This window comes from Netta rufina (genome assembly GCF_964035555.1).
Source record: "Netta rufina genome assembly, chromosome: 21".
Lineage (NCBI taxonomy): Eukaryota > Metazoa > Chordata > Aves > Anseriformes > Anatidae > Netta > Netta rufina.
In genome coordinates, this window is record NC_140145.1 from 7,078,422 (window position 1) to 7,104,838 (window position 26,417).

The window sequence follows — 26,417 nt, forward strand, 5'->3', positions numbered from 1 at the left end:
CTGCCCGCTCAGGACGGGACCCCACGAGAGCCACAAGCTCCACGCTCCCACTCCTTAATCCTCACCGCTTTGGAGCCCCTGCTTTGCCCGGGGGGGGCAGCAATTTGCAGCTGAACACCCGGCCCCATCCGGCAGCTGGGCCCCGCAGCGCTGGCGAGCGCTCGTCGGGCCACGGCAGTGCCGCGGCCGGGGATGGGGCGAGCTTTCAGCACAGCTCACAAACACCCGTGGAAACGTGACACGTTTATCCTGCTCCTCCTCTGGCGTCGCCGAGGGAATGGGCTGAGGTTACGTAGCGGAGCTGCTGGATGCCCAGCTGAAGCGGAGTCAAAACTGGAACCAAGCGCACAGACGAGCACGGGCGGGTCGCAGAAAATCACGGCCACGTGGCTGCCCACAAACGGCCCTCCCCGGGGACCTCACCTGGTAGCCCACAAAGGCATCAAGAAGCTGCCAAAAGCTTTGTAAATCAGTGGGGAAAAATAAATAATAAAAAAAAAGGTTTTTCTGTCCTGTGAGCTTGCCCCAGCCCCGCCAGGAACGAAGGCTGCTCCGGCAGCAAGTGCCAGCTCCAGGATCGGTGACACTGAATTTGGGTGGCCACAAAGGCAGGGAGGGAGCCCAAACCTGCGTGGGGTAAGGCGCCTGGAGCCAGGACAGGCAACCTCAGGGGCCTCCATAGCAATTTCCTCTGTCTTTCCCCCGAGAGATGCAGATCTGGTGATATCAGCACGCTACAGGCTGGATCAGCGAGCCGCTTCTGGTAAGCCACATGGGCAATTCTGCTGGGCTTCCCCAACAGACTTTCAGGACAGTAAGAGGCTCTATTTTTAAAGACAGAAATGGCTTTCTGACAAACCAGCTGTCACAGGCTGCCTTTCAACAGCCGGCTCTCCCTGGCAGCAGGGGTACCCCCTCTCTTGGCACCTTGGCTGGGGTGGTTCAAGGCCCCCGGTGCCGTCCCCGCTGGAACAAACGGGCTCCTTGGGCTCTGCAGCCTCGCAGGACGGAGCACAGAAGCGCCGCTCCCCCTCGAAGAGGCAACTTCCCTGGCCTTGGGGCTCAGCCAGGGCGTCAGAGCAAACCGATGGCTTCTGGAGACTTCCTAATTTTGCAGAATCTCAGCCCCCAGCCGGCACGGCCAGCAGCGTCCTCCTAGGGCGGACGGGAGGCTGGGGCTGGAGGAGCCCTTTGCAGGACGGGCTGTCAGCGAGGAGCTGAAGGTTTTTGCCACGGAATAACAAGAAGGAGCGAGTCCTCAGCCCCGCCAGCTGTGCTCCGATACCGCCGCACATCTGGAACGGCACGCGGTAACCCCGCTGAGCTCCGAACCAGCAGGTCAAGAAGAGAGCGGAAGCTTTTAATAAACTGCTTACCTGTGGTTTTAGGAGCACAGCAGCCCCATCCCTACATCAGCAGCTCTTCCCTGCTTTTTACGGATAACCGACTAGAGATCCTGCCCAGAGAGGACTCGGCTAGTCCTCACCTTTTACCTATATCGAGCACGGAAGCTGTTTAGCAGGGCTGGACAATTTCTCTTCCTGTGTCAGGGTATTACTTTCTAGTTCCCTTCTAAGTACTTGAGGGGATATTCTGCCATTAAACATCCTCGGGTTTTCTAAATGACCGTCCTGGGAAGCAACCGCCTCAAAAGCTGCATCTTAATTTCACCAAAGTCTCGGGAGCCAAATGTGCAAGCAATCACTGCAACATCCCCATTAATCCCCCTGCTGGCACGCGTTCAGCCCAGAGCTCGGCCGCGAGCGTGGCCCGGCGGAGCCGAGCACCAGCAGCTCCCCGGACGCTCTGCCCCGCAGCACAGACACGTTGCAGCTCCCAAAAATTCACGGGCAGCTTTCTTTCCTCCTGATTTCCTGTGGGCAGGAGGAGGGCATCGAGCGCTGCATCCTCGCTGCAGGCCAGCCTGCTGCCCCCGAGCAGGGAACTGTGATTGAGGGAGGGAGGCAGAGCAGCAGCACGCAGCGCGTCGCTCTCCCCCTCTCCCTCGGACACTTGGCTCTCCAGAGGGCTGTCGGGAGCTGCTCCTGCTTCGTGGATTTATGGAGGGTGTAAATTCAAGCATGTGCCCTTCCAACTACCTGTCCCATCACGTGGAACAAGTGCCGTGGCTTTAGGCTGCACCTCGGGGTTGGTGCTGGTGGCTGGGGTTGGTGCTGGCGTCCTGCAGCCTCGGCTTCCCCTCGGCTAGGAGGGAAGGGGCCAGGACAGGTCCCTGCCACCTGACGGTGAGGGAAAGTCCTCCTGAGGAGCAGGGACAGCTCCGGGGAAGCCTGTGGGCCACGAGGCTGAGCTCTGCTGTCCGGGTCAGAAGGCTGTCCCCATGGCTGGGCCCGCAGCCCAGGAATGGATCAGGCTTGCTTTGCTTCCAGGAGAGCTCTCCGTTATTTGAACCCAGCTTATGACAGACGTGGCCAAGGGGCACTTCGTGTAAAGCCGTTCCCACAGCTCCCAGCTGCGAGGCTTCCCCCGAAATGGCAGCGAGGAGACGAAGGGCGAAGCTGGTCTCGACGTGCTGGGGACCCTCCTGCCCCCAGGGAGCCCCCGGAGCCCCCTGCCCGCTGGCTGAGGGTGGGGGCAGTGGAAAATGAGGGGGAAACTCCCGAGATTAATGGGGAGGGAGCACGGTTTGGGGCCAGGAGAGGGAGAAAACAGCCTCTGGTCCCACCCGTGTGAGGCTCAGCTGGCTGAGCTCAGCCTCTGCCAGAGGGTCCTGGTGCACGAGCAGGATCAGGCCTTGAGGTGGGGGAAGAAAAAACCCCCCCAGTAACCAGCGTGGACCGGAGGGCGGGTAAGGAGAATAGGAACCAGGAGGCTAGGCCTGCAAGAATTCACACCCTGTGCCCTCAGCTCCAAACACAGCTTAGTTGCTAACAATATTAAATTCCAAAAAGACTTGTAATGTAGGAAAATAAAATAAACATCCTGCACACTTACCCAATCCTGGTAAACAGCTTCCCATGGGCATGGAGAAAACTGAGGATGAACCTTTTGTTCAGCTGCATGGGAAAAAAAAAAAAGAGAGAGAGAGAGAGAGGAGAAAACAATTAAACTCTCTCCGATTTCCTGTGAATTAAGAATGTCCCCAGTGACAGAAGAACCTGGCCTGGATACTGGGGGTGGCACTGGAGATGGGAACCAAATGGACATGCCCAAACTCTTACAAACATCATGCATGCAGGCGAGGGCAAGTGCCAAACAGCTGGATGCTGAGCGGGGAGAGGGCGGTGGAGACACAGCACCCTCTGCCGGGACCTGGGGGCTCGCAGCAGCCGGGCTGGGCTCAGCGCAGCCCCGAGCACACACCGGGACCCGGTGGCTTCTGCAAAAAGTGGCCCAGAGCACGGCAACCCCACCCGGTGGGGAGAAGAAACAGAAATTGAGAAGCGGCTCTGGGGGTGCTCAGGTTGGCACAGAGCTGAGGGCAGCCCCTGGTCGAGGTGGAGAGGGAAATGTTCATGAAACTCAGCAGCAAAGCTGGGAGCGCTTCTCTGTGCCGTGCCGGGGCAGCCTGCAGTAGTGAGGGATTTTGGGGTGCTGCCGTGCCCCTGCATTTAACCCCATGGGCTCGTTATTTCTCCTGTGAGCTGCTAGGGCAACGTGGAGCTGAGTGGATGCAGGGCAAACTCCAAAGCACGTGGGGTAATACCAGCTTCCTGCCCCGCTTTGGTCCAGTAACACCAAAATCTAACCGAAACAAACATTTGCCACCACTCGAAGCCACCTCTGCTAGCTCAGCAGCTCTCTGGGCTTTTCCCCATCCTTATCTGAACAGCTCTGAAGAAGGCTGGGGGTGGTAAAAAGTCACTTTGCCCGGCCCTGGAGGTGGCTGCGTATCCCTGGGGATGGCCTGGCCTCTCTCTTACCTTCTCCACCACGAGAAGCTTCCAGCTAGCACCCCCCCTGCACTGCTGTGGTGACAAAAGCCAGGCTCCGAGCCCCGGGTCCCAACACCACAGCTCCACTCCCCTTTGTGCGAGGATCTGACACCAGGAGCCCCTCTGCTTCCACTTAGGAGGGGACCTGGGAGCACGGGGAGGAGCAGGACAGCAGCAGGAAGGGCTTTGGCAGTGCCAGCCTGGTGCCAGGATGCTGCCGAGGCTCCAGAAGGCATCACAGGCTGCCTCAGCCTCGGAGCTCCTCCTGCCTTGTGTGCAGCTCCCGCCGGTGCCTCCACGAGGAGCTCCACGGGGTGCGACTGCCTCGGGGTAATGAACCCGGGCTGAGCTCCCCGAGGACCCGTGCAGGAGAAGGATGCCCTGCTGCAGAGCCGCTCCTGGGCCATGTGCGAGTTTCAACATAAAACCTGTCTCATAAAACAAGCCAGACCAATTAAACTGGCCCCCGCAGCCAGGGCTTCGTGCTTGCTCGCTATTTTACGGCTGCCCTCGAGAGCCCTTTCCGCTGGAACCTGACTTTATTTGCCACCATTTTATTAACTCTGCAGATGAAAACCCGAAGAGGCCGGGGAATACTGGGACAGCACCGCAAAGCCCTCGCTCGCTTTGCCAGCCGAGCTCCTCCACCACCCTCTTTAAGACACCGAGGCAGCTCGGAGCTCGAAACCCTTAACGTTTTCCTTCGGGCAACGCCTTGTGGAGGTGGAAAGTTGGTTTGTGACCGGCTCCGTGGCTCCAGCTGCTACCAGGCACCCCGAGAGCTGCAGGCAGCTCCCAGCCCTGAGCAGCGCTCTCCCCCTTCTCTCTTGCAGGCTGCAGGAGCTGTCAGCTCCATGCTCCTTGGTGAGGGGATGTGGAAAAGAGACGCTGCCTCCATCAACACATGCAGGGCCCCAGCCTGACCCTGGAAAGCCCATGGTAAGGCTGCTGGGCAGGTGGCACGTAGGGGAAATGAGAAACAAGGGCAGCAGTTCACCTCCAAGGCCCACGTTCAGCCCACGGCCTCGGGAGCACTCACCCTGCAATCCTTTCCTGGCAGCGGGGGAGTACCAAAACTCCCCACCTCCACTGGAAAGTGACGCCCACAGAGGGACAGGCACCCAGCCTTCCCGCAGAGACACCCGGCTCCAAGAGGGCTGGGCAGGACCCGGCTGCACCCAAAGCTTCTCAGAAGGAGCTCCAAGCTCGGCCTTTTCACCCGCAGTGCCAAGGACTAGGCGGTCACGCAGCACAGGACCTGGTGCTGGGACGGACACCCGTGCACACATCACTTATTTTTCTTTTTTAAGAGGAAGCAGGATACCTGCCTCTGGGAAAGCAGCAGGTTTCGTGCCTCCTGCCAACTTCAGCACGAACCCAGCAAGCCCAGGCCGAGCCCCGTGCGCCCCGGCACCGTGGCATGGCGAGGAGGCACCTTTCGTGCTTCTTTCATCCCTTTTTTTTTTTCTCTCACAGCCTCAAGGTTTTGATGAGCTCATCGCTTAACTTTGGACCTTTCATCTCCGAGTTCACGCGAGGGCCACGGGCTGCTTTGACTGGGCTTTTTCTCTGAATGACTCGTCCCGGAGTGACTCACCTGCCCCTCGGCCTCGGGGAGCCAAGCGCCGCTTCTCACGGCGAGAGGGAAACGGCGACTTCCACCCGGCGGCGTGGGGCAGGGAGGAGGAAGTCCCAGCGCCCCCCGTTCTGCATTTGGTGGAGAGAAACGCTTCCCCAAAGCCCCGCCGCCACGTTCCCGACCCCGGTACTGGAAGGGGAGAGCTGCACCAACCTCCTGGCTTCATCTGAGCCAGCGTGCAGCACCAGGCACAGCCCACGGCTTCCTAAAAATGGTCCCCGTGGGGATGCCGGGGGAATCCAGAGCTCCCCGTGGGCAGCTTCGTTCCTTGGGCTGGGGAAACAAAGCTGGCTGGTCCCCTTTGGTCTCTTGGGAAGAGCCCACCAGCCCAGGCAAAGCTCACACAACATGAAAACGATGGCAGACAACGGGCTTTGTCCCTTCCAGCTGAAGAGCGGGCACCACCGATATGGAAGTTATGAGCATATAGTGAAGGCATTAGTTATAAAAACAAACCAGCTGTCAAGAAGAAGAAGGGGTCCCTGCACACAGTAGTGCCTGAAGCTGAAAACAGCTGTTTCGGCTGTCATGAGTCAGCATGTGCAGACAGACTAAATCCACCTGGGAAGAGGCAACCTCACCAGAGGAAGCAACCCGCTGCTGCTCGGGGAGCATTCACACAGCGCAGCGCCAACCAAAGTGGATTTGTTGCCATGGATGAAATCAACAGCGAGTAACAAACCCTTTGCGGCGCAGATAGCAACAGGCAGCTCGAATCCCGGGGAGGCCACGGGGAGTACGTCCTGACAGCACGCAGCCCAGAGGCGGCCGGGCAGCTCGAGGAGAGGTTTGTCGTGGCCGGAGCCAGGGGGGAAGAAAAGCGAGAGCCGACCTCGAGGGACTCGGAGCGAAAAAGGGTTGAAAACGCGTCTCCCACCCTAGCGCAGGAACGCAGGAAATGCCAGCGGGGTGCGCAGGAAAAGGAGTGCCGCGGAGCCGAGCTCCCGTGCCTGGACCCGGCGCGGCCGCCCTTGGCTCCCCGCGGGGAGCGCGCCGAGCTTTGGCACCTGAGCATGGGTCCCAGCTGCGAAGGAGGCACCAAATAAGGGAAGGATTCTGGAGCCGCGACTCCTGGGGAAAAAAACCGTTTCAAGTTAAAAATTGTTACTTCAGGTTTGGAAGTAAATTTCAGGATCTGGTCTTTATCAAGCGAGGCAAACTTTCTTCAACATCAGCAAAGCATCTGCGGAGCAGAAAGCGGTGTCAGAGTCAAAATAGGCTGCAAAAGACAAGTCCATTAATCAAGAGACCAGATGCAGAAGTGCCTGTAACAAACGCGCTGTCTCCGCTGGAGTGGAAGGGACTGGAGCACAGCGGGGCGTCCTCCCGAGTCTCGGGGTATCCTCAGTGACAAGGGGTTGGGATACAGACCACAGAGCCACGCAGTTCAGCTCCAAAACACGTACCACACTCGTCCCAAATATTTTCGGGGTTTCTCGGGCAGCCAGGCTTTTCCAGGCACAGCTTCCTTGCTGGGAATTGTGTGAAATAACATCCAGGCACCCAAACCATGCCACATTGTCTGTCCCAGCTCAGGGGCTGGATGCACCACGTTACACATGAGGATTATTCCCCTCTCCTTCGTTGCCACGCGCCGACCCAGCCCAAGGGCAGCAGCGGGGCCGTTACCTCCCCTAGAGGTGGCCCTACAAGGAGCCTGACCCTGCATGGCACGGTTCTGGTGGAGTTTTCCGTGGCACTACCTCACTAAATCAGCAGCCAGCACGGAGAGGAGCTTCTCAGACCTTCTCAGAGGGCTTCACTGGCAAGGCACCAGGAGGGTTTCACTGCTGCAGGTGCAGTTACAGCAGCGCGCTGGTGGAGAGCGCGTTGTGCACACGGCTGTCACGGCCAGGGGCTAGCAGGGATGGCTGGCATCTTTTGCAGGATTTACGAGGTAGCTACAGAGCTGTGAGCAAATTCCAGCTGGGCTAATTAGCATAATAATTCCTCTTTGTGCACTACCTGCAGCCACGAATGGATACAGAGCTGGATACAGAGCCGCCGGTGCTGCTCCTTGCCACGTGTTCCAGTGCAGCTTTCTGTTCAGCAGTTGCAATGCCCTGCCCTGAACTAGAGCCATTTTTGTAGCTACAGAAGCAATTCCTGGGAGAATCCCAATACTTAAGGCAAGACACTGCACAAACGTAGCATCCAGTTTACTATGATGTGGAAAAAAGAGGGAATCCTGATGCCTCGTGGCCTTGAGGCTTAAGAAATTCATTTACAGGTAAAGAAAACTCGATGCGCTCCTGCAGCTTTCTCATCTTTGGGACTGCAGCAGCTCCAGGACGCATCTCATGGCTGTAAAAGTCACAAGTCAGCCTCCCGGCAAGACAAAGAGAGGCACATGTAGGAAGCCCTTCATCAAAAGCAGGTGAGATGAGAAACACGAGCAGGACAAGCGCGCACTTCAGTAATGTAAAATCAAGCAGGGGTGACTTCACCGGCTCTGAAATAAATACCCGGCCCATGCGGACGTCTAACGTGATTTAGTAATGAAGCTATTAGCGGGACTTTCAGCTTAAGGAAAACAGGTCAAATGGAATATTTACACGCATGTGATTTCCTCTTCAGCCACACTCGTAACCTAAGCTGCTTGTAAAGCATTTAAATTAGTAATATGCAGCATTCCTGAAAAAATATTAGACTAAACACCACGTAGCAAAATTAAATAAAACCTGATTGAGTTAACATCTTAAAAAGCAGTGGTCTTCAGGGAACCCCCACTGTACCGGGTGGGAAGAGCTTGGTGGAGCCTCGCTGGCAGTGTTTTTATCGACAAACTGAAAGTAAATTTGGCCACCCGACTGCCTGAGACACAAAAGGAACGATAAGCAAGGATGGCCGCGGCGCATTCACGCACGGTTATTACAATCCTTTCACAATCTGAGCCTTTCCAACACCAAATGCCACGTTACGCATCTGGGGTCACGGAAAATATGCCTCCAGGAGCCCGAGCCCGAGGCAGCTTCTCCAAAAAAGGCTCAAGGGACTGCTCGAGGGACCTCCTGGTACGATGGCAGGAGGGACAGGGTGTCCCTCAGATGAGCAGAGAGGCACCGGGGGGCACGTTGCCATCTACACACGGCGCTGAGAGACCGACGCCGAAATACTGCACCCGGTTCTAGTGCCCTGATTTTAAAAAAAGGTGCTGAAAAGCTGGAAAAGGTCCAAAAGCCGGTTGTAAAAGTGATTTCAACGGCTAGAAATAACGCCTGGCAGTGAAAAACCTAAACAGCTCGATCCGCTTAGCGTATCAGAAAACCCAGGAGGTGATTTGGTTGCATGCGCAAAGGACCTCGGCAGCACCGAAGGGCTCTTTACAGCAGCAGAAAGGCAAAGCAGACGAACAAACGAGAAACATTCACTCTGGAAACAAGGTAGAAATGTTTCAGAACCAGCGCAATTACCACTGGAACAAACTCCCCAGGAAGAGGGTGGATTCTCAAGGCTGGATGTCTTTCTGGAAGTTTTGCTTTAGCCAAACACGAGTTCTTTGGCTTCACGCAGGAGTAGCAGGCTGAAATTTAAGGACCTGTGATATACAGGAGATCAGACTAGATGATCTAATGGTCCCTGCTGGCCATAAACTCCATGAATCTATGCGAACACGCCAAAGAGGGTCCTCAGCTGAGATATCAAGTTCACTTTCAACACTAAATGTTTCACAAATTGGCTCTGGTGCTGCAGGTCATTTAGGAGACAAGCTCGGCTCTTGAAGGCTGCAGCTGGTTAAGCACTGAGAGACGACCCGGGCAGGGCCCTGCTTTGTCCAGCAGGTAAGGGGGGGAGGCTGCGTGCTGAAACCCCCCCGGCAGAAAGCAGCTCAGGCTCAAACGCACGCTGTCTGCCAGGAGAAACCAGCATCTGCGATGGAAACGTGACAGCGAGGAACGTGCAACGAGCTCTGCTCACGCGAGACCTTCCCCCAACGGAGCTCGGGGTGTCGTCAGCCTCCCGCGCTACTCCAGAGCCGATCATCTGTGGGGTCAAGCACGAAGGAGGGAGATCACAGGAGAAACTCAGGAAGGTGAGGACGGGAGAGATCTAACCCAAAAAGGCTGAGGAAGGGATTAGGCCGGCAGAGGAGACGTTTGGCCAGCAGGCTGAGCGGAGGCTGAGCCTTCCAGGAGGCTGAGAGCACGGCCACGGGCTGCTCCTCGCGCTCCTGCATCCCTCGGGGGGGCAGAGGGCAGCAAGGGCTGCTGCTGGCTGCCCACGCGTGGGCAGGACGCTGCCTGGGGAGCTCTTCTGGAGCCTTCGCTCCTACCTGGGTGGTTTTACCCGGGGCACGAAGGCATCTTCACCTCTCCTGTGTGCGCCACGCAGCGCTGAGGGCTGCCGGGGAGGAAGAGCAGAGCCAAGGACAGAGGAAATGACACAGATTCCAGCAGGTCCCACTCCCTGATCCTCCGGAAGGAAGTTTCTTTCCTAATACCCACCTCCAGAGTGGATACGAGGCCTGGCTGGAAGTGGCTCATTCAACAGTGGAAAGAAATAAATATTCCCCGTGGCAGAAGTAAAGGGTTTTTGGCTGCGGAACGCGAGGTGCCATCCCAAAAAGCGTTCAACAGACGGCAGAAAAAGTCGGAGCGGGCCAACTGCAGACAGAGATCAAGGTTAGACCAACAAGAACAACAGCAAAAAAAAAAAGCTCAAGAGCAGCAATCACCGCCTGACAGGCTTCACCCTGCTCTGGGAAATTTCCCAATCCTGCTATTAGACGTTTTACTTCCTTTACCAGCACTGCCAATTCCTGCCGTCTTCTCATCTGAAGCTCCAAACCTTCCCCTCCCGACAGCGCTCCGCAGCGCCTGGCCCATCAAACCCGCTGCCACGAGCGAGGCCTCCTGTGCAGCAGCAGGAGGGGTTTGGTTACACACAAATCCCAGGCTGATCAGCACCAGCAGGAGAGGAAATGAGGAAAAGAGTGAGTGACAGGGGAAGGCGGTTTCTGGATGATTGTACTCGGGTTTGGAGCACGAGAAGCTTGTTGGAAGTCGGAGCTTTGCCCCCCTCCTCGTCCGCAGCCTCTCTGGGATGTAGCAGAGCCCCTGCACAGGCACGAGGCCTCGATGTCCTCGTAGCTCTCCCACCTCTGATCCCTCAGCACACATCAGATGCTCGTTACCGCAAGGGGAGCGGTGTCGGTGTCTCTCCCCTTTGAGCAACGTCAGGCCCTGCCTCGTCCTTCGCAGTTAAACACAACCGCCAGCACGGTCTAAAAATAAAAATTCAGAAAAATTTAAAAAAAAACTGAAAAAGGCAACACCGACTGCTGGAAACTCTTACCGACGGCTTAAGGCTTCACTTTCTGGGTAGTGACAAAAAGGTCAAGCTGGGCTGGAGAGCAACGTGTGGGTTCGACACGACACGCGTGCACACAGCAGGCTCCCTGAGCTGTGCCGAGCTCGGGGAGGCTTCAGCAGAGCGGTGCTGAGCATCCAAGGGGCATCACGAGCCCCAGCAGCGTGCTACAGCTCTTCTGGGCAGATTTGTAGAGCCTGACCTGCAGCTGAGGGTCTTTAGCACTGTTTTGAAGTGGAAAAAAGAGCAGTTTTTAGAGTTTTTAGAAGTTCAGGGCGAGCAGGGAGGGTGCACAACTGGCAGCAGGCAAAAAAGGCAGCGCGAGCTGCATGGCTGAATGTCACGTCTCAAGCCCAGAGAGGCTAGGAGTGTGGTTTTGGTGTTTAACCAGCTTCAACTGCAGCCTGGCACTCTTTTACTTCCTCCGCAGAGAAGGCTTCTCGCTGCTGGGGGAAAGAAACCAAGCTCACCGCGCGAAACCAAACGGCTGGAGTAAAAATAAAGCCCCGGGGTGGTTTGGTGACCGAGGTCAGATTAGGAGGCGGAGGGTTTGCAGCCTGGGGAAAGCACTCAGAAATACTCACGCTGCCAACCGAGACAGAGATTACAGAAGGGGAGGCAGGGCAGAGAATTAACGCGAGTCCAGCAGCGAAGGGGCTGAGAAGCCTCTTTCGCACGCTACCAGCTCCCCCGTGCTCAAAGCAGTTTGTAAACCGTTTCCTAAACACAAAGGGAAAAAAATACCCAGACCCGGGCCTGACCTCCACGAATGAGTAACCAAACCAAACTGCTTCCTGCGAGCTTGCGGGGGTGAGGGCAGGAGGCTGCCTGGGCAGGGCAGAGGGAACTCCACGTTGCTCCCTCTCAAGCAGCGCTCTGGGCACGAGAATTAAGGACTCGACAGCTCACGCTGCTTCTGCACGTGGGTGGTGGGCAAAGGGGAGGAATGAGGTGGGGCAGCCTTCAGCTGGCCGCCAGCACCTGGTGTTCTGGCCCCAGAGAGCCTCCCTCTCCTTTCTGTGCCACGGGGGAGGCACAAGGTGCTGATGGAAGCCTGCCCCAAGGCCCTCTGCAAGACCTGGTGTTGTTCTCCTGCGCCGAGAGAGGCCGAGGGGACACTCCCTCGCTTCGTGTCCCCTCCCTTTGGGGACACACCTACAGCACGGCTCAGATGTGGGATGGGTGTGAGCAGTGGCTTCGGCGGCCAGCCCGGCCGCTGGGCATCTCCAGGCACTGCTGGGCTCGTGGGGCCTCCTCCCCTCTGCTGTCTGCACAGGAGCACAACGCTGGGTGTAAAATAAAAGCAGGCGAGAGTTAGCGCGGGGCTGGGGGCTCCCAGGGCAGCAGCAGCAGCCGGAAGGGTGGCCCTGTGCGGGAGCAGCAGCGAGGGGAAGGCAGGGAGCAGGCAGTGGGTGGGGAGTGCAGAGCCTGCTCCATCGCACGGCCAGGATTTTGGGCTGCCCAGCTAAAGCAGGAGCACAGCCCTGGCTGCTCGGGCTCGTCTTCCCCACCACAGGCTCCTAAAATGGACCTGTGTGAGCACTCTGCCCACCTGACGCCACAGGCCGCAAGCAGAGCCCTGTACTCCTGCCAGCAGGGATTATCCTTCAGAGCCTAGATGGAAGAGAAGGGAGCAGGCAGCATCCTTCACTGTCCCCAGAAGCGCCGCCCGGCGGGGTGGACTCAGGCTGCCACCAGCAGAGCCGGGGATGGGTGCCTCGGATCAGGGAGCTTCCCAAGAGGCCTCTTGGCCACGTGTGCGTGTGGCAGAGCAGCTGTTGGTACAGAACAACACCAATTCCACTGCCACCCGTCACTGATTCCTACTTGGGTGTCACGAAGAAGAGCTGCGAGGTGAGAAACGAGCTGACAGGGAAGGGTAAATAAATAAACTGGGGTGTTTCTGCGGGTATCGGGCTCACAGATGCTCAGATCACAACACAGTGGGCTCTGGGCACGCCAGAAGCTCCTAGGGACTGCAGGCAGTGGCAGCAGGGAACCCCAGCTCCAAACCCAGGTCCCTGCCACCACTTCGTGTGCCTGGCCCAGACAGCGGCCAGGCTGATGGGGCAAAACGGCCAAAAGCCGCTGCCAAAACCCCAAAAAGCCTTAGAGGAGGGCTGATCCCGCTGCTGCCCTAGAAGCGCTCCGCTCCAGATGTGGAACCCCGGAGGAAAAACTGCAGAGCCTGAAGCCAGCCGGGAGAAAGAGCCAGCCCAGAGTCAGCCGAGCGGCTGCTGCCGAAGAGGAACAAGTACACAGAGCAGAAACAACAAACACAGCCAAGGAAAAACGGATGTGAAACATGCAGGAGCTGACCGGGACACTGACCCTTTTCCCAACCGAGGACACACTCCCGCCATCAAGGCAGAGGCTCAGGGAGCCCCCAGGACCCCCCAGTGCTCCTGGAGGCACAAACGCTCCCCAAAATGCCTTCTCCTGCCTTGGACCATGATCGGATGCAGCATCGTGGTGCTAGGACGAGATGAGCAATGACAGAAATAAAACTGAGAGGAGAGAAGGGCAGAGAAAGATGGGTGAGAATCCTTGCACACGCCTCACCTCAGAAATAAAAATAAAAAGGAATCACAGTTAGAGCTATCGTGAAGCCAACCCCAACCAGGCACTGCCAGACGAGTTCCCGGCTGGCTGAATCCAGCCCTAGAGGGGCAAAAAGCAGCAGGACAAACCTCACAACCGCCCCTGCCGTGAGACGACAGCACCTTCAGCATGCCAGAGGGGAGCAGAGGCCCACCTCCCTGCATGCTTAATGCTCGTCTCAACTTCTAGAGCTTCTCACCCCGGGACAGGCGCTGCTGACAGCCCCAGCGCATCGCTGCTGTCTCCTGGCACTTGCACCCGCTGCCAGCACAGCCTGACTCCAGGCGTACAGCGAGCTTCCACGGAACAGCAGGGCACGCAACCAGGAGGAAATGCAGAAGCAGGATACCGCGCCCAGCCCGGTGAGAGAACTTTGTTCTCCCCTTTTTTTGCTAGAGCTCCTGGTGATACTCGCCGCCCACCTGCAGGAACCCCGATGTCCGTGTTCCCTGCTGCTGAGAGGAAAGCAAAGAGCTGGAGGTGAAAACCCGCTCTGAACTTCTCAACTGCAGCACATCTCCACTCTTTCTCAGCTTTCTTAGAGGCTTTTTGGGTGGCCCTCCTTTTGGGGTGGCCAAACCCGCGCTGGCTCTACGAGACTGACCTCTCGCTAAGAGTCGAGTGGGCTTAATTCTTTAATGATTCCGAAGCATTCAGACATCTGGAGAGAACTATTATTCAATTACTGGAGTGCCAAGGGAAAACCTCTCTTCCCTAATCCTAGCTGCAGCTATGGAGCAATCTGTGGTGCATGCACGCTGCGTGATCACATAAGGAAGTATCTGCTGCAGCGTGCAGGCAGCGGGCAATTGCAACTGTGGGAACCTTAACTCAGCATTTCCTGACAGGGGTGATTAAAATCTCAAACGCAGTGTAATATTAACACTTTCTCAGGAGACTGGCGGCACGTTTGCCCTGTTTACTCTACCAATTCACAGTCTGCGCAGCAAGCTGCAGCCGGCACTATCAGACCTGAGATCAAGACAGACCCAAGGCAAACGAAACCAATGGCAGCGAAGAAACAGGACCCGGCTCTCCAGCTCGCTTTGCTCTATCCAGCTTTTGGTTTTGTTATTAAAAAAAGGGAATACGGCCACGCATTGGTTCAGTCTCCCTTTTGGTTTTCTCGTAGGAATCCTACAGGCAGTAAGCTCACGTTGTGGGGTAAGCAGGGCACCGGGGCAGCCCGGATTCTCGTGTCGCTGCACACCTAGAAGCAAACAACAAACAGGAGACCACAGAGAACGGCCAGAAGGAAAGATTCACAGAACGAAACTCCAAAAGGCTGCAGGCCTAACGGACAAAAGCCTAAGCACAAAAAGGCCTGGCTTCGACCCAAACGCTTCTTCTGCTGGCTTTGAGCCCTCCCCGTGCCCTCCGTGCCAGCGGCACCAAATCCAGTTAATGAGAGAGGGGCCAAACGAAGCTGCACGGTCCTTGGTGCAGGCAGATGGCACATGCTTCCAGTTCTGCATCTTCCTCGAAGAAGAAAACTGTGCCAAGCCTCCCCCTAAACACACAGCGCCCAGGCGAGCTGCCAGCGCCGCACGCTGCCTGTGCCACCGCGGTGGCTGCAGCACGGGCTGCCCTTCTGCAGCCTCGCCGTCACGCTTTGCTGAGCCCACTCGGCTAGCTTCTGTCCCTGAAACAAAGTTATGGGGTTTGGGTATTTATATAGGGCCACAGAAGGGGGAGGAAAAAGAAAAAAAACAGCCTGAAGGCATGTACTGAGCAGACTCTGCTCGCTGACAGGGCAGCAGGATGAGTAGGTGCTGGGAGGGAAGTGTTCAAGCATCTCCCTGCCCAGAGTGCCACCAGGCAGCACCGGTACTGAGCTGCCTGCACAGCAAAGGAGGCAGCCAGCAAGGATGGAAAACACCCCAAACCATTTCAGGTTACCTACAAAACTGCCAGGCTCCTTCAGCTCGGGCTGGGTTTGAAGGGAAGGGCAGAAGGAGCCTGCTCCCACCCTGCTTGTATTGGCCAGAGCTGTTCGGATCTACGCTTGTGTTGTTGTCCCTGCTTCTGAAAGCTCAAAATTTTCCCATTTTGAGCCAAAAAATTACTTTATCTGGGCCAGAAATAGCAAGCAGCTGCCACAAAGGCTGCTAGCCGAGGAGCTACCTGCAGAGCACAACTGTCAGCATGAACGAAAAACCAGCCCCAGCCTTCCCCAGGGCTCACGCTGGCAAGGAAGGCACCAGGAGGCAGTGACACGGTTTAAGACTCATTTCTCTGAAATGACACGTAAGCACTGGCACACTTCCCCTGGGAGCAGAGCTGTTCCCTTCCGCCCCAGCCCGCGTGGGGAACGGGCCTGATGCGATGTGGGGCAGAGGTGCTGCCAGGATGAGGGCTGCCGCCTGCCTCTGGCCCAGGCAGGGCCTTTCCGAGGCCAAACAGTGCCACACCGTGGCAGCAGGCAGACTGCTCAGCTCCTCTCCAGCCCCCGAAAGCACCGCCGAGGTGAGGATGAGGGGAGGAGGCCACAGCTTCAAGGATTCCAGAAGCGCAGAGCTTCCTCCCGAAGAGCTGCTGCTTTTGTCCGACCCCCAGCTTCGGATGGAAGCGACACAGACCGCACGTTTCTGCTTCACCTGGTTGTGTTTCATCCGGATCGGTTTGGTGACACGGTCGTGGCACAGCTCCCTGAGCATTTGTGCCAGCAGAAGAGGAGCAGAGCAGCGCACTGCAGCCCAAATCAAAAAATCTCGGCTGCCACAACCAGCAGGGCCCAAATCTGTGCACTCAGATCTCCTTTGGCCTTTGGGGTTCTGGCTGTGCAGCCTCTCAGTGTTAGTGGGGGCAGCCACTAACATTTCAAACAGCTGGAGAGACCAAGACTAACCAGACAGAGTTTGTACAGGTGTTGCCAGTGGCCTGAGCTTCAGGCAGTGCAGCCCCCACTGAGCAGACCGAGGGCAAGCTCCAGCAAACGTCGCCGCGCTGCAGACACCACAAACATCACTGCCCCCAGCTCGCCAGCAGTTACACCACCCCACATGGGAGTAGTGCGAAGGAGAAACTCCCAGTGCCTCAGAAACACTCACAGCATCGTATGTCAGAGCACGTCCACCAGTGATTTATGGAGACACCAAAGCCTGGCACGTTCCTGCCGATGATGCTGAGGAAGCAAAGGTCTCCAGAAGAGAAGCCAGAGGAGAAGGAAAACAACCGAGGGCAGTAACAGCGAAAAAATGCAGCAGCAGTGTGCCAGAGCTTATCTCCCAGTTCGGAGACTTCACCCCAGTTCCACCCAGCTGAAGTCACAAACCAGTTAGAAAAGCGCCAGCGCGCTGGAGAAGCGCTGGGCCCCACAGCGTGCACAGAAGGTCTTCCCAGCTCGGCTCCCATCCTGAACAGCCATTTTAGGACAGGCAGCCCCGAGCTCCCTGGCAAGCCCTCCTGCAGGCCACATGTGCCAAAGCAATGCAAGGATTCCTAGAGGATGAGCTCCAAACCAGCGCTGCCTTTGCCTGCATTCCTGGGCCTGACAAACAGAGCTCACCCGGGCCCCTTCTGCAAGGTACAGAGCTCGAACCGCCTGGTCAGGGACACCAGTAGCCCATTTTTTTTAATCCTTACAAGAGATTTTCCTCAGCAGAACGAGTCCTGCAAGCCTAACACCTACACTGGAAATTAAAAGCATGGTTTTCGCGTTTGTCCCAGCGCCAGGTGACTGGGAGCTTGTACTGGGACACACGACTCGCTTCCAGAACAAGCCCTGGAGCTCCCCGGGTCACCACTACCCCCGGCCTCCAGCACCTGACCTCATTTCCCACCGGCAACCTCACCCAGGTCGGAGCCTGCAGAGCAGAGGCATTTCGCTGCATCTTCTGTTTGTGCCTCTCCTATTCCACATCAGCCCCAGCAGCACGTGCTGCCAAGAAAGGGATGGTAACAACATGCCTTAAACATGAGAGGCACGAGGTCACCAGCTCCTCAGCCTGACCCAGGCACAGCTCCCATAGGGGAAGCCAGAACACTGGAAAATTTAGCAACAGGAAAGCAAAACAGATCCAGTGTCATTCCACCGCATTCCAAACACATGACACCAAAGCCAACAGCCGCCTCCTGCAGTACTCACGTCGCTGGGGCTGAGGTTCCCAAGCCCGTTGTCCTGCTCAGAATCCCTGCCGGATTCGTGGCCCTGGGAGGAGCGGGGGTGGGAGGGATGGATCCAGATCTCCAGCCGCGTGGCGTCGTCCCCGACTTGTCGCAACGTGGGCTTCTTGCCCTTCCCCCGGCGGCTGGGGCTCAGCTCCAGCACCTGGTGCTTCTTCTGCTCCATCTGCTCCGCCTGCGAGGACAGGACAGGCTCAGCTCACCCAGGGATCAAGGGGCAGGGAAAATATATCTCATTTATGTGTTGAAAGTGGCTTTTGCACCAGCTTCGAAATGACAAGAACTCACTGACGGGCTCAGAAGTTGGTTTCTGACACTACAGGACAGCACGGGTGAGAGGTTTTTGAATCTGACTGCACTGGGACAAAAAAAGCCGTGCCCAGTCCTAGCAGCGCTTGGCAGCCGACACGCTGCACTTTTGATTTGGGGCACAAAGGGACTGCAGCCTCTGCTGCCCGCCTCGCTGGGATGAGGCAATAATCCAGCTGCACGCTGAGGCCGTGCTGCAAAACACAGCAACCTCCAGCCCTTGCTGAGCCGGGCTCTTTGACAGTCTGTGACCCAGAAATAAGAGATTCGGCTGACTACACAACCCCAAAAGCAGGCTGCAGACAGGCAGCATCATTTTTTCTCTCTCTCTCTTTTGAATCCCAGTATGGAATTCCTTAGAAGTCAACTGGTGGTGACTCCGAGCCCCAAAGCCACCAGCACCCTTCTCTCCAGACCTCAGCTCTCCAGCTGAGAGGCAGCTGAGGCAGCCGCCGCGTCCCGCAGCTCAGCCCCCGCTCACCTTGCGTTTTGTCTCTTCGAACAGGCTCATGAGGCTCTCCTTGGCCGTGAGGATGGGGTTGCTGGCAGCCAGGCTGCGCATGTAATAGTAGACAGCATCCAGCTTTCTCCTCTGCAAAAAAAAAAATAAGCACAACCGGGCTCAGAGCTAGCACTCATCCTGGGAAGTTTGAGGCCAAGCCCCCCGATAATTCTCCCTCCGCATTCAATCCCCTTTCCCTCTCAGCCTGCAGCCCTGCGGCTGCCACAGAAGCCGTTAACCCAGAGGCTCACACAAAAAAACTCTCAGCAGACATCACAGCAAAGGGCAACGGTACAAACAGTGAATTCCTGACAGGTCAGGAAATAACTCTGCAACATTGCTATGAGTATGGAAATGACTCCACGTGGGTTTTACAGGAGCAGAGGCCCAGGAATACTGAAGGCTGTGCCAGGCTCCTGGCAAGGGTGTAGAAGGATGCCCTCCGCACCTCAGCCTGCCCCTGGGCTAATCCCTGCACACTCACGCAACCTCTCAGCATCTTTCCTCCCCCAGGCCAGCACAGGGAGCACTGAGAAAGCAGCCTCCAAGTCTTTACGCCACCAACCCGCAGCTATTTAGGGTTTTGTCCACGTGCTGCTGGCCTTACAGACCGTCACAGCATGGCAGGACACTTTGCTGCTCTGAGCCCCACGCTGAGAGCCAGAAAGGCCATTCCCACGAGGGAAGCACATTTCTAAGCCCTGCAGTTTTGAACTGGTGTTTTAAACCAGCACCTTTCAGCATTGTATGGGCAGACCCCTACCCGTCCCCATGCCCCGCTCTGATGCCCCCATTATCTGCTGCAATTCTTCCTTGCAACGAGCCTTGCTGCATGGCTGGAGTAGCCAGCAAAACTCAAAAGCTCAGGAAGTCGTGTTGATGTTGCTCAGACTGCTGCTCACAGGCTCACTGAAGACGTGGCAAGCAGAACGCTCGCAACAGCATGGTCTTGAGCACAAGAATCTCGTGCAAAACCTTAGAAGCAGTCCCCTTTCAAAATGTGTGCACTCCACAGCCTGCAGAGCAGTCCCCAGGATGCTGACAGCCTGCAGCAGCACTGCGGATCTAACCAAGCTGCCTGAAGCCACAACAGCTGGGATCCACAGAGCACACCCTGCCATCAGCCTTTCTTTCTTTAAAAAAAAAAACAACACATCTGCACTGCCTTAAACGTCTTCCTCCACCAGATGGAAACCCCTAACCCTCCCAGAGGCTCTTCCTGTGCTTGCTGCATCCTCGCATGCCCAGCACCTCACCGTGTAGATGGCCAGCAGCGCCAGCTGGTTGTACGGGCGGCCGTTCTTGGGAGCAATTTGCTGAGCCTTCAGGTACCAGCTGAGGAAGGGAAGGACCAGAGAAAAAGTTAGGTTGCTTTCCTCGCTGTTAAGGGCACAGAATTCCCTCCGAAGCGCTGGAGGCCCTGCAGGGAAGAGGCCCTTTGCACAAGTGCCCTCTGCCTGCGTGAGCATGCACAGCCAGCAAGCCTGTACCCGGCCTGGAGAGTCTGAACCAGGGCACAGGACAAGAGGGCGAGGCAGAAAGCTGGAGAAAGAAATGTTCTTGGCTCAGGCTGAAGACAAGCATTTAGCCAGATCCAGCGAGCGCTGTCCCCAGTCCAGCCTCAGGCACAGAGAGCGGGCTATGCAGGAAACGTTTCTCTCTCCATCCCCGTTTTAGCCTTTTTGGCAGCTGGAACCAAACCTTTCTGGTTGCTTAGCTCATTCCCAATATTTTCAAGATATTCAATCATCCCAAAAGACGAGAGGTCAGTTCAGTGGCAGCCCGTTCCTCCCTCCTATCTTCCCTCAATCGTGTTGTCCAGTTTATATCATGCCACACAGATTTGTCACTCTCTTCAGACACATCACAAACACACAACGTTCCTCCCAGCCCCTCAGATACCAGCATACTCCATGATGCCATGGAGTTCAAACCAGGTTCAAACCAGGCAGCTTTCCCTGCCCTGTTCTGCAAACCACTACAAGTTTCAGGGCTCCATGCCCCGTGACAGGCTCATTCGCACGCCATCAGTCTTTGTTCCAGCAAAAAAAATATAAATAAATACAAAACTCTGAAAAAATGACAGTATGCCAGGCAAAGCAAGAGTGTCAGGAAGCAACAAGCGCCAGTAACTCCTGATGCAGTCGGAACATATGGACACGTACAGGGGAACCTCCCCTAGCTGAAACGCTAGCAGAAAACACTGCAGTCACTCTGCCAACCTCAGCACCACAAACTCTGCCTGTCGCAGGATCAGCACAGAATGACTTCCATGCCAGACAGCTGGAGGAAGACAGATCTGCGGGGTGCTGACTGGGGTACGAAGCAGTCTAGGCTACACCTCGCACCTTCACAGGGCTGCAGCACAACGAGGAGCCGTGAAGAGAGGCTGGAGGCAAGTTAAAGCACGAAACGAGATGCATCCCTTGTAACCAGATAGAGGAAGAGCTCTCCTCAGCCCTGGGGTGAGGAACACAATACCTGCGTGCCTTTCCGTAGTTGGCCGTATCGTTTGCTTGTTCTCGGTACCGGCAGATGTCCCCTTGACAGATCATACACCTCTGGGCACTGATCAGCGCGTACTTCACCTGCAAGGAGGAATTCAGGACATTATATGGGAGCTGCACACCCCTGGCTCATCTTAAACCCCAGTGAACATGCAGGGACTGTAGGAGGAGGTCACTGACAACCTGAGGGGCTCACAGAAGGGCCAGAGAATTAAAATGAGGAGGCTCCAGGGCACTGGTTCAGCATTTGTAAGGGCAACCCAATCCCCAGACAGCTACTCCCTTACATCAATGTCCCAGCTCTCGCCCAGAGGAGGTGGGTTTTGGAATCTTTGGCTCATTCAGCCCATGACCAATTTGAGGAGGACGAACTGGCTAACACAAACACATCTCTGGGAATGGAGCTGGACGAAAATATCCTCTTCCAGCTGTCCCTCACACCTGCACTCACAGCTCAGGGCAATCGCTGTCATGTGTCAGGGAGACAGCGCAACTGTTCGCTCCCCTTGTTCCTTATTCTGAGTTCCACACACAGGAATTAGAGATATTGAAGAGCTAAGGCCGAGCCAGGGCACCTTTGGGCACTTCCTTCCCTTTATTAGGCCCGGTCTCAGAGCTGATTTTAAAAAAGAAAAAAGAAAACGAAAAAAAAAAAAAGAGCTCCTTCTTTGCAAAGGATGCCAAGAAATGTTAATGCCCTGGAGCTGGTTCAACAAGTTCTCCAGCAGCTGAGATTCCCTGCAAACACACTGACATCTATTCAGTGCAGCTGCCTACCTCTTGGCACGGGCAGCAGCCTGAGCTCAGCGCACTGCGTGCAGCTGACGGGGTAAGAAGTGCCCAGGGGGAAGCCAACCTACCATTTTCCGCAGGGGCTTACTGCGGATGGCCAGCCCGTCCATGTAGTCCTCCAGCTTGAACTGGTACGACACCTGCAGCTTCTGGAGCAAGCCATCGAAAAACAAAGCGCCCTGCAAAAAAACACGCGTGCTCGGATGGTACAAACCTCCCGGGCAAGGCAAAATCACCACACCAGCCCTACCACGGGCAAGAAAGGTTCCTCTCCCTGAGGTCTGGGCTGTGTCTCTTCAGAAAGTAACGATGAGGCCAAACAATCTCCCATCTCAGAGGTTTTTAGGACCACCAAAACAAGCCTGGTTTAAGTTACAACAAACGTCCACCTGGACCCACAGCTGCTGGGCTAAATCACCACCTAGCTGAGCATTCTCTCTGCATGGCTTAAGGCACACAGAGATAGAAGCAGGACCAGGAGGGCTCGTTGTCCACCTACACCACCCCAAACACCGCCCAGTCCCACCCAAAGCTTCAGTGGAGTTTGGGCTTCTTTCTCCCTTACCTCATCTAGAAGCTGGAGAAGTTTGATCCGAATTTCCTGGGCGTTCTCCCCCAGCGGGTCCTTGAGAAGCTGGCGGAATTTCTCGATCACCTGGTAGAAGGCGTTCTTCCACAGCAGCTGGTCCACGTTCTGCGCATCCGAGAACTCGATGTCCATCAGGATGCAGCGCTCGTACAGCTGCAGCATCTCCACCCTAGGGGGAAACACGGGCAGGGGTGCACCCAGCTGAGCTGCAGGGCACGTGCTGAGCCACCCGATGCTTTTCACCCAGCAAGAACGAGGTATCAGCAGTTCACCCCGCTCACAAGCTGCAGTAATTGATGCTTCTGCATGTTCTAGAGAGACAGGAGCTGTTGCCATCACCCTTCTGGCTCCAGCAGAGCAAATCTGAAAGGACCAGCTCCCTTCTGTGCCTGCCAAAGAGCTAGGAGACCCTGCAACAGCTCTGCCACTGGGAAGAGCAGGACACAGCCTCCTGATACACCAGCAGGATTTGCTCCTTCTGAGCACTGCCCAGCTCCTAGGGGCCAGGAATAAGCACGCACGGAACCAGGCAGCAGGAGACGTCTTGGCACTGCAGTGATCCGTCCCTCCCTTCCATCCAACCAAAATACACGGTGAAACAGAGACCCTAATCCCTCACAAATGAGCACAGAAAATTACACCTGAAGGAAATAAGCCTCAGAGGAACAGAAAGCTCATTCCCCCACAGCCCAGCCCAGCCACCGGAGGAGGATTCCTCCTTTGAACTTAATGAAACAGTTACAGGCTGGAAGCAGCTCCACCATATCTGGGGGAGCTCCCGGTGAAACGGATCCAAACTTTCCTCCAACACCCCCAGGGCGGTGACTCCCCCACCTCCCCGGGCAGCCCATCCCAATACCTGACTGCTCTTCCTGAGAAGTTTTTCCCAATTCCCAACCCAAACCTCCCTTAGCACAACTTGAGGCCGTTCCCTCTTGTCCTAAATAAGTCCCAGGGCCAAGAAACCCCTGAAGCCAAGAGCCAAGGCAGCTCCACGGACAGGCTGACAGCACGTCCTGGGAGATGCACTGAAAGGACGGGGATGAGGCCACCTGTACCTTGCTCCCGGGGCAGGGCAGGAGCGCTGGCCACAGCAGCACTGCCACAGGCTCTGAAATGAGCTCACCTGCTGGGTGTGCTGCCAGCTGGCTCTGAAAATAAGGCCCTGAGGAGCCCCAGAGACACAGAGGTCACGAGCAAACGTGGAAGGTGCCAGCTAGAACCTCGCTACGGCCGTGTGAGCTACCCTTCAGGGCATTGCTGTCACTTCCCTGGCACCCCAGCAGGCCACCCCCTGGACTGGCACATGGCACGGGGCTGAACGGTGCCAAGAACCAAACTGCCCCGTGTTTGGGAGGCGCTGCCACTGCCACGCGGGCAGCCAGGCAGCGCTCTGAGAGCACAAACAGTCACTGAGCTGAAGCCCACGATGCAAATCAGCTGATAACTGAGGGCAGGTGAGAAAGAAGCACACCAGCAAGCACCCAAAGCACTGGAACCAAGAGAGAGCAGCTCCAGCAAGAGCAGAAGAACCCGAGAGCCACAGGGGGTGCTTGCCCTGCTCCCGTTTACCTGCAATTCACACACGGCATTCCACGACCACGAGGAGCCACATGGTTAGCTCCCAGCCCGGGCAAACAAGATCTTCACCCACACTTTCCTCCTGCTATCAAACGCCACCAGCACATGACAAACAGCCCCAGCACCTCAGAAGCCTGCGAGCTCCTGCCCCGGCCTCCCAGACACCAAAATCTCCTTCTCCCAGGCCCTCCGGGAGCCCCCCGTGCCGGCAGCAGAACCGCCCCTGCCACTAACCTCAGCTGGGCCATCTTCTCCAGCCCCTCGGGGCTGATGCGGTCCCTGGAGAGCAGGTTGCTGAGCTGCTGCTCCTGGTTCCCAGCCTCGCGCAGGAGCTTGCTGAGCTCCTGCTGCTGCATGCTGCGCATCTGCTGCTCCACCTCGGCACTCAGAGGGGCCGGGGGCAGCGGGCCGCAGGCGTACTGCCCCCCCTGGCCCGGGTAGCCCGGGTAATAGGCTCCCGGGTACACCCCGTTGCTCGGCCCCACGGGATACTGCAGGGAGTACCCGGCGTAGGGATACTGAGCGCCTTGCCCGGCGGCCCGGGGGTAGTAGTAGGGGTTGTCGGAGTTTTGGAACTTGTAGTAGGAGGGTTGGGCCTGCCGGGCATCCCCCCAGGAGGAGGTGGGGGGGCTCACTTCGTCGTCCGTGTCTAGGAAGTGGAGCTGAGAGCTCTGGCTCTTCAGGGCAGGTTTTTGCTCGGGGTTGTTGGGGTCCCACAGCCTGCGAGCGGTGCCGCCGCGGCCCCGGCTCCGCGAGCTTTTGGGGCCGGCGAGCAGCAGGCGGGGCCCGGGGTGGCCGGGTTCGGGGGAGCCCGAGGTGCTGGCGGAGAGGTCGGTGTTGGCAGGCAGGAACAGGATCCCGCGGCCTCTCCCCTGGGGCTCTCTGCTCTGGCTCCTGGCCTCCGAAGCTTCTGAGTCATTGCAAAACGCCTTCAGGGGCTTTTTTTTATCCGCCTCTGCCAGGCTGACGTCCCTGCTCATGGTCCTGCTGTCAAACGTGACTCGGAAGGAGCCCTTCGCCTCCCGGCCGTTGCTGCTCCACTCGCTCTCGCTCCGAGAAGCCCGACTCTGCTCCGAACGCTTCTTCTTGTCCCCGAGCCTGCCGGGGACGTACGCTCCTGCCTCGTCGATCCTGTCCTCGTCCAAGGAGTCCGTGGAGGACGCGGAGAGCTGCTTCCGAGGACGTGGCCTCTCCCTGGCACGCTCCTGCCGCCTCTCCACCCCGTCCAGGAGCGGGGCCCCGTCCACGCTGTTGTTGCTGCCGGCCGAGCTGGTGCTGCAGGCTCGATATCGGCTGCGCCGCTTGTCGGAGCGGGAGTAGCGCTTGGTGGAGCCCGGCTTCCCCGGCGCCACCTCCTCGTTTGCTCTCCTCAGCCTGTCGCCTCGCTCCGTCCGCCTTCCTTTTTCTCCCCTCGAGGCTTTCCCTCCTTCCCCGGCCTGGCTTCCCTCTCGGTCCTCTTTGCCTGCTTTGGTTTTTCTGGCATCCTTTCCGGTCCCTTTCTCGGCCTCTTCATCTCCCTCCACCCTCAGCTGCTCCATCTTGCAGGCGACCTCCTCGGCAGCCGAGCGCGGGGCTGGGTCTTTGGCGACCGAATGCAGGCGCTTGCCGGGCTGGTAGATCTGCTGGTCTGGCTTCTTGGCTCTCCTCGTGGCTTTGGGGCACCACTCATCCGCAGCGAGCTGTTTGCACGAGCTCTCCTGGCTCTGCCGCCCGCTTTTAGCCTCCATCTCTTCGTTCCCCTGCAAAGGGCCGTTCTGCTTGGGGCTGTTGCTTTTGCCGAAGTCCTCTGCGACCGGAGGAGCCCCTCCTGCTGCAGGGCCCTTCTCAGCAGCGCTCTCCTCCCTGCTCTCCTCGGTCCCGCTCCTCTCCTTCCCGGCGGCCTCGTGCTTTGGTGACACGAGCTTGCCTCTCAGCCGGGAGAGGCCGGGCTTGTAAATCTCCAGGTCCGGGCGCCTGTTGTCTTTGCGGTGCCTCGGCTCCTTCACCTCCTTCATGTTTTCTAGGAAGAGATGGAGAGATAAGAGTTACTCCCACCACGCACCAGAAGAAAATAATGACGAATATGTAAATACGAAGCAAAAGCAGCGAGCCTGGTGCTGGCGGCTGATCCCAGAGACCAGACCTGAAGTTCTCAGGGGGGGCTCACAGGGAATCAGAAAACGAGGCCGGGCGGAGCTGCCCAGCCCCACACACACACACAACAAACCCCACAACGAGCTTCACCCCAAAGAAGCAGCGTGCCGAGAGCGAAGCCAACCCAACCCAGCGGCCGGCTGCGATGCGAGGAACCGGGAGAGAGCTTCCAGCCCTCGGGCTGACAGCCCCCAGCCCCCAGCCGCCTCCGGGGGCACCTCCCTGCCTTCGGGCACCCCGCTCACCCCCGGCTGCCTCTCTCCGGGCATCTACGGAGCCGGACAGACGGACACAGGGACGGACAGAGGGACAGGGGGACAGACAGAGGGACAGGGGCCCAAACAGCCGCCGGGCCGCGCCCCCGCCCCCCGCGTTCTCTCCCCACAGCGACCGGCAGCGAGGACGCGGCCCCGCTCCCCGCCCACCCCCGGCG

The 26,417-nt window shown here is 57.4% G+C and overlaps 1 protein-coding gene across 2 annotated transcripts in view; it reads right to left on the reverse strand.

Annotated features, from left to right (window-relative positions):
• The window catches only part of SMG6 (SMG6 nonsense mediated mRNA decay factor), a 105,067-nt gene that overhangs the window by 78,457 nt on the left and 193 nt on the right, over window positions 1-26,417 (reverse strand). For both annotated transcript variants that reach the window (XM_084299723.1, XM_084299722.1), the window contains exons 2-9: window positions 24,086-25,850; window positions 22,247-22,439; window positions 21,750-21,860; window positions 20,864-20,970; window positions 19,639-19,717; window positions 18,362-18,472; window positions 17,534-17,746; window positions 2,956-3,017 (exon numbers count right to left, since the gene is read on the reverse strand). In XM_084299723.1, the coding sequence (XP_084155849.1) occupies window positions 2,956-3,017; window positions 17,534-17,746; window positions 18,362-18,472; window positions 19,639-19,717; window positions 20,864-20,970; window positions 21,750-21,860; window positions 22,247-22,439; window positions 24,086-25,850 (2,641 nt within the window). The remainder of the gene's footprint in view (window positions 1-2,955; window positions 3,018-17,533; window positions 17,747-18,361; window positions 18,473-19,638; window positions 19,718-20,863; window positions 20,971-21,749; window positions 21,861-22,246; window positions 22,440-24,085; window positions 25,851-26,417) is intronic.